This window comes from Acanthisitta chloris, unplaced genomic scaffold (assembly GCF_000695815.1).
Source record: "Acanthisitta chloris isolate BGI_N310 unplaced genomic scaffold, ASM69581v1 scaffold9401, whole genome shotgun sequence".
Taxonomy (NCBI): domain Eukaryota; kingdom Metazoa; phylum Chordata; class Aves; order Passeriformes; family Acanthisittidae; genus Acanthisitta; species Acanthisitta chloris.
Genome location: NW_008655449.1, coordinates 6,151 through 11,698, shown reverse-complemented (window position 1 = coordinate 11,698; position 5,548 = coordinate 6,151). Strand labels below are relative to the sequence as shown.

Genomic DNA, 5,548 nt, shown 5'->3' with positions numbered 1-5,548 from the left:
AATTACACAGTCTAATGGACTAGAACAAAATTTAGCATGAAGGCAGATTAAAGACATGTGAAATGTACTTTACACATTATTTATGTGGCTACCCTCTTCACATTTCTCTAGGCGCCTTCCTTCTCCACCCCCAAGCATACGAGTTTGCAATTAAATGGCACATACACAAAGATATGTACATACATATACAATTCCTGTTCTGAACATTCTCCAATTCTAACTGTGCGCAAACTTCATTATATTGACATGCATCTCTGTCTTGACTATTCAAAACTGCCCTAAAACCAAGATAGGCATATCTTCTGGCATATCTTCTACCTGTAATAGCCTGAAATCCTCCTGAACGCTTGGGCCAGGCACTTTTGCCAGCTCCTTGACCGACTGCTACCTGAGATTATGGAGGAAAGAAAAAGACAAAAACATTCATTAGATAACAATACGTCTTTGTAATTTCTCTCTTCCCTAACACTTTGATATGCTGTTTTTAGCAAAGAATTTTCCATTACTCTGAAGTCTTCAGCTTCACTACCAATACAATTACTAAGAACATGAAGTGCTGTGGCCCTGTATGTTATGAAAGGCTATAACAACAGCAATGACTGATCTTGACCTCATCTTAACGTTTGCAGTAACAGAGACGTTATAAAAAAAATTTAAAAATCAAGTCCAGATGTCAACATTTTTTTTCTTTTGCACTTTTCCACATCAATCTGATACAACACGTATGTCAACTTGCAGAAAAACATTTGCAAGCACTATAATGGAAAACCCTGCAGGTAATACAGCACAATTCAGGAAGCCCTAGATAGCTTATCTTTGTGACCCGGAAAGTATAATTAATGAAATCATACCTTCTAAAACAAAAGGCCCAAGTCACAGGGAGAAGGCTTCATTCTTAATACTAAGTAGTATGCTCAGGCATAGCCATACAAGGCATTGGTCACATACAGCACATTATTACAGTAGTTTTTAACAATAATTGAACTTACTGCTTTTACCAAGAACATATGGGGTAAGTAGTACAAAAGAACTTGAAAAACAGTGGGGAAAAGTTGCCAATATTATAATAAAGAGAGATTTTAATACAACAGTAGTATTAGCTATTAATAATCTAACACATCCAAAGGCTTGTACAAATGCAATTAGAAGTTCAATATTTCAGACGTAGAGCAGCTTTTTTGTGTCCCTCTAGGTCACTTTTAATCTCTATTAGCTATGGAATTAACAAAGTAGCATTTCTATTCTTGAAACTCCTCAAATTAAGAAGCTGATATTAAAGACCAGGAAGATAAAGTTTGCAACCATTAATATAGAGTATTATGAACTTCAGTAAAATCTGAAACCTTTTCTATTTCCTGGTCGTGAAACTAATCTCTTCATTGCCCTTAAAAAGAGAATATCTATGAGCAAAGGCATACATAAGACATCAAACCATTGCAGAGAAAGACTTTTTTCTCACTTATTTATGAAGTTCTATGTTGTTTGATTACATATAATCTTCTCTGAAAATATTTTCAGGTACTTGTTCAAACCTGCCCATCATACATTAAACAACAGAAGTAAAAATAGTAATTTTGTTATCAACTATACCACTCACCAGAAAGGTGAAAACTCTACCATATTTGCAAAAAAGAAAAAAAAAATCATCTTGGCAACTAATCCAAGAAAAATGGGACCGACAGTTAGTTTCCTTAATTAGTCAGCCAGCAGTTAATATCTTACTAAAGTCAACCAACAAGTCACTTTTCTTCAAGCAAGCACTGACAATTCTTAAATTTCCACTGGTTACAAGATGGCTGGTCCGCAGACTGGCAGAGGGAGCTGACAGTAAACAGCTACATCCAAGCTTGCAGAGCAGAATACAACAGTTAGATTAGTAAATCAGAACAACAATGCAGAAATCTGTCCCTAAATAAGTGCCTGAAACAAACAAGGTAGAAATACAACACAATTGCACAGTTCTTTATTTCATTCTCTAAAACATCAGTATGGGTAAAAAACATGTCCACTCAGAGTCAAACTCTTTGAATGCAAACGTTTTATGTTTTAAGAACTGATGTTCATAGCATGCAAGATCTGTACAATGCACTACATACATTTTTCTGAATAATGTTCTCGCATACAGACTATCTCATCTTGTATTCAACTGTTCTTAGAAGATACAGCATACAGTTATTATTCTTCTGCCCTGGGGAAGATTTACTGGATCAATATAGTGAAAGCTTTCACCACTTACTGATAGTATGGATGTCACATTTGGTTTACAGGAGAGGTTAACTTCTACCTAGATATAAAATATCTCAAAAAAAGAGAAGGAGACATCTAAAGGCATCTCAATCCAGAGACCAATCTACAAGAAACCCTTCAGGCAAGCAAGCTCATGAGACACAATATCCTCTCACAGGTCCTTCTTGCAGGCTAACTCACATTTAAAAGTGGGCAACACTCCATCTTCCTAGAGAAGCTCAGTTTAGCAGGCCTGTTCAAAACACACTCAATACCCTCTGACAAGGTGCAGTTCTGCAAAAGTGACCAGTGTTAGTTATTTAATCACTGGTGTGTTGCATCTCTAAGTTAGGGCAAATATGGTAGTTAATCACTTCTCAGGCTAAAGATTTTATACACATACCTCCATCCTTTCAAAAGGGTACAACAGTCACATGAATTTCTCAAAGATCATTAGCAGGAAAGCATCTTAGTTTAAAAGAGTTGGATTAGAAAACCAGGAGAGACTCTCTGCTAAACTGCATGGTACACAAACAGGTAGGTCCAGCTTTTCCCAGGCACTGCCTTCATCACTGACACAGAGGGGCATGCTTTCTCTTTACTGCTATAAACACTGCACTAAGGATACCGCTCCCTAAAGACTGCAAATTACAGGCTGCAGGGCAGAAAACCTCAGAATATAGACCTAATTGACCTGACTTGCCTCACCAACTTGACTTCGATGGTCTACCTAGCACTGTAACTTTAGCATTTAGAACTGATCTACCTTCTTGACCACAATCAGAGCCAGGTGTAAGACAACTGGAGTTTCCTGCTTAGTCACATGCTCTGACAGGATCCAGTCCCTGCCCACTGAAACCCAATCACTTCCCTTTACTCTCCTCTGCATTGCCTTTCGTTCTCTCCCATCTTCTCAACTTCCTCACATCCTGTGAACTGGAGACAAGAGAAGCAGCTTTCTCAGATCAAGGAGTGCATGACCAAGTCAAACACTACTCAAAGAAATCACCACCATCCACGCAGATGCAACACACCAATTGTTGTGCACACACAACTAGCAGTGTGCACCTGCAGCCCAGAAAGCTAATTGCATCCCGGGCTGCACCAAGAGCAGCATGGCAAGCAGGTCAAGGGAGGGGATTCTCTCCCTTTACTGCACTCCTAAGATCTCGCCAGTAGTACTGCATCCCGTTCTGGGGACAGCACGACTAGCACAGGGGATGGTCATGAAGATGACTGGAGACTGAAGCACCTCTCCTATGAAGACAGGCTGAGAGAGTTGGGGCTGTTCAGTCTGGAGAAGAGAAGGCTGTGGGGAGAACTTATGACCTTTCAATACCTGAAAGAGGGCTACAAGAGAGCTGGAGAGAGACCTTTTACAAAGGGCATGTAGTGAAAGGACAAGGGGAATGGCTTATGAAAGAGAGTAGGTTTAGATTAGATATTAAGATGAAATTCTTTACCCTGAAGGTGGTAAGGCAGTGGCAAAGGTTGACCAGAGAAGCTGTGACTGCCCTGTCCCTGGAACCCGTATTTTTTTTAGACTCTTCCTCAGATTTTTCCCAGCATTCATGCGACGACCTCTTGAGCAGGGAAGACACAGAACACTCAATATGAGATCCTGCAAAAGCCTTCAAACTTTATTTCTTTGCCAGCATTCTTTTATACACATTTCTATAATGTATGCCTACGTGTCAAACTCTAAATGGTGGACAGACAGCAACAATGTTCGCATGCTCCTCCCAGGAGCAGTCACTTCTGCATCTATTTTTAACCATAACTTGTTTTGCTCAACCTAATGTTGCACCAAAGTCACCGTGTCCTTGTCCCTGTTTCCCGCCTTTGCTGCTCCTGTTTGGGCTGGTAGGAGTCTCCTTGCTGACACAGCACCTCAATGGAACTATGTCCTTGTTCTGTTAGCCATTCTCCAGCACATTCATATTCTGGTCTCAATCTCAACAACACTTGACTCATAAGGAAAAAATAAATCCTTTATCCTACTCAGTTGCTCTTTTTTATTTAAGATCTGTGAACTACAGAAAACATTTTCTTCTACAAGGAAAACCAGGATCTCAAATTCAAAGTTTGAAAAGGGAATGCATGTAATACTGACACAATTACTGTTTTCTAGGTTACTATCTAAAAAAAAAGAAGTACATGAATTCATTTGGCGACCAAATGGGTGACATAATGAAAATGAAATGAAAGCAGATCCCTGATCAACTCAGATAAAAGCTGCAAGTAAAAATATTACCTTTTTAAATGTATTATCTGATATTTTTTACCTGTAACCAGTATTCTACATCTTCTCCTTTCCTACAGGTATTGAAAGCTTCCAGGAGCAGATGAATTACAAAGAAATTTGAATTAGTATGGAGAACTCTCAGTTTTCTAACACCAGTGGACAGGGCTGTGGAGAGATTACTTCATTTCAGTGAAGAAAGGCATGCAAAGATCCCAAAAAGGGAGAGGAATATTTCAATACTTTAAAACAATATATTACAGTCACAATTTCCCTCTCTTGTCATTATGGGCAGATTAACACTGACATTTTGAATTTATTTTTTTATTATGCTCACAAGCTTCAAACTACATACACTAGGCAAATTAATACTCAAACCAATGAATATTCAGGTAGAATTTACTTCCACTGCCTGAAAATTATTGAAACCTCAGAAAATCATATGCCATTGTCTAATCCCAGTAGGCAGCTAAGCACCACACAGTCACTCACTCTCCCACTCAGTAGAGAAGGGGAGAGAATCAAAAGGGTAAAAGTGAGAAAACCCATGGGCTGTAATAAAGACAGTTTAATATTTTTTTAAGAAAAGAATGAGGAGGAAAAGCAATAAAAGCAAGGGAAAAGAATTATGCAAAAACCCTTTAATTGCTCACCAGCAACCCATTGATACCCAGACAGTTCCAAAGTAACAGCAACCTGGCCAAACTCCTTCCCTCCTCCTCACCCCTCACTTTACATGTAGGGCATGATGCCATAAGGTATGGAATATCCCCTTGTTCAGTTGGAGTCAGCTGTCCCAGCTAACATACATATTCTTATGAAGAGACTTAACCTGATCCTAAACAGTATACCATATCATGGGCAAAAAATCAAACATTTGTATAAAAGATCCGATCCGTTCAACCAAAAGTTCCTTCATCAAAGTCTCTGGTTTAGCAGTGACTTTAGGCTGCACACTTGGACATTTGAGAACATGGTAGTTATTATATACATAAGCAGTATCAGCTCAGCTACAAGTACACTGAAGAATGGTGTGTGTTTCAAGGATCTATTTTCCGGACATTAATTACTGCCTTTTCA

At 38.9% G+C, this 5,548-nt stretch overlaps 1 protein-coding gene across 1 annotated transcript in view; it reads right to left on the bottom strand.

Annotated features, from left to right (window-relative positions):
• PJA2 (praja ring finger 2, E3 ubiquitin protein ligase) overlaps positions 1-388 on the bottom strand; it is a gene marked incomplete at both ends in the record, with an annotated part of 5,524 nt that extends 5,136 nt beyond the window's left edge. The window contains one exon of the mRNA XM_009083906.1: positions 184-388. Coding sequence (XP_009082154.1) covers positions 184-388 — 205 coding nt within the window. The remainder of the gene's footprint in view (positions 1-183) is intronic.
• Positions 389-5,548: the final 5,160 nt, after the last annotated feature.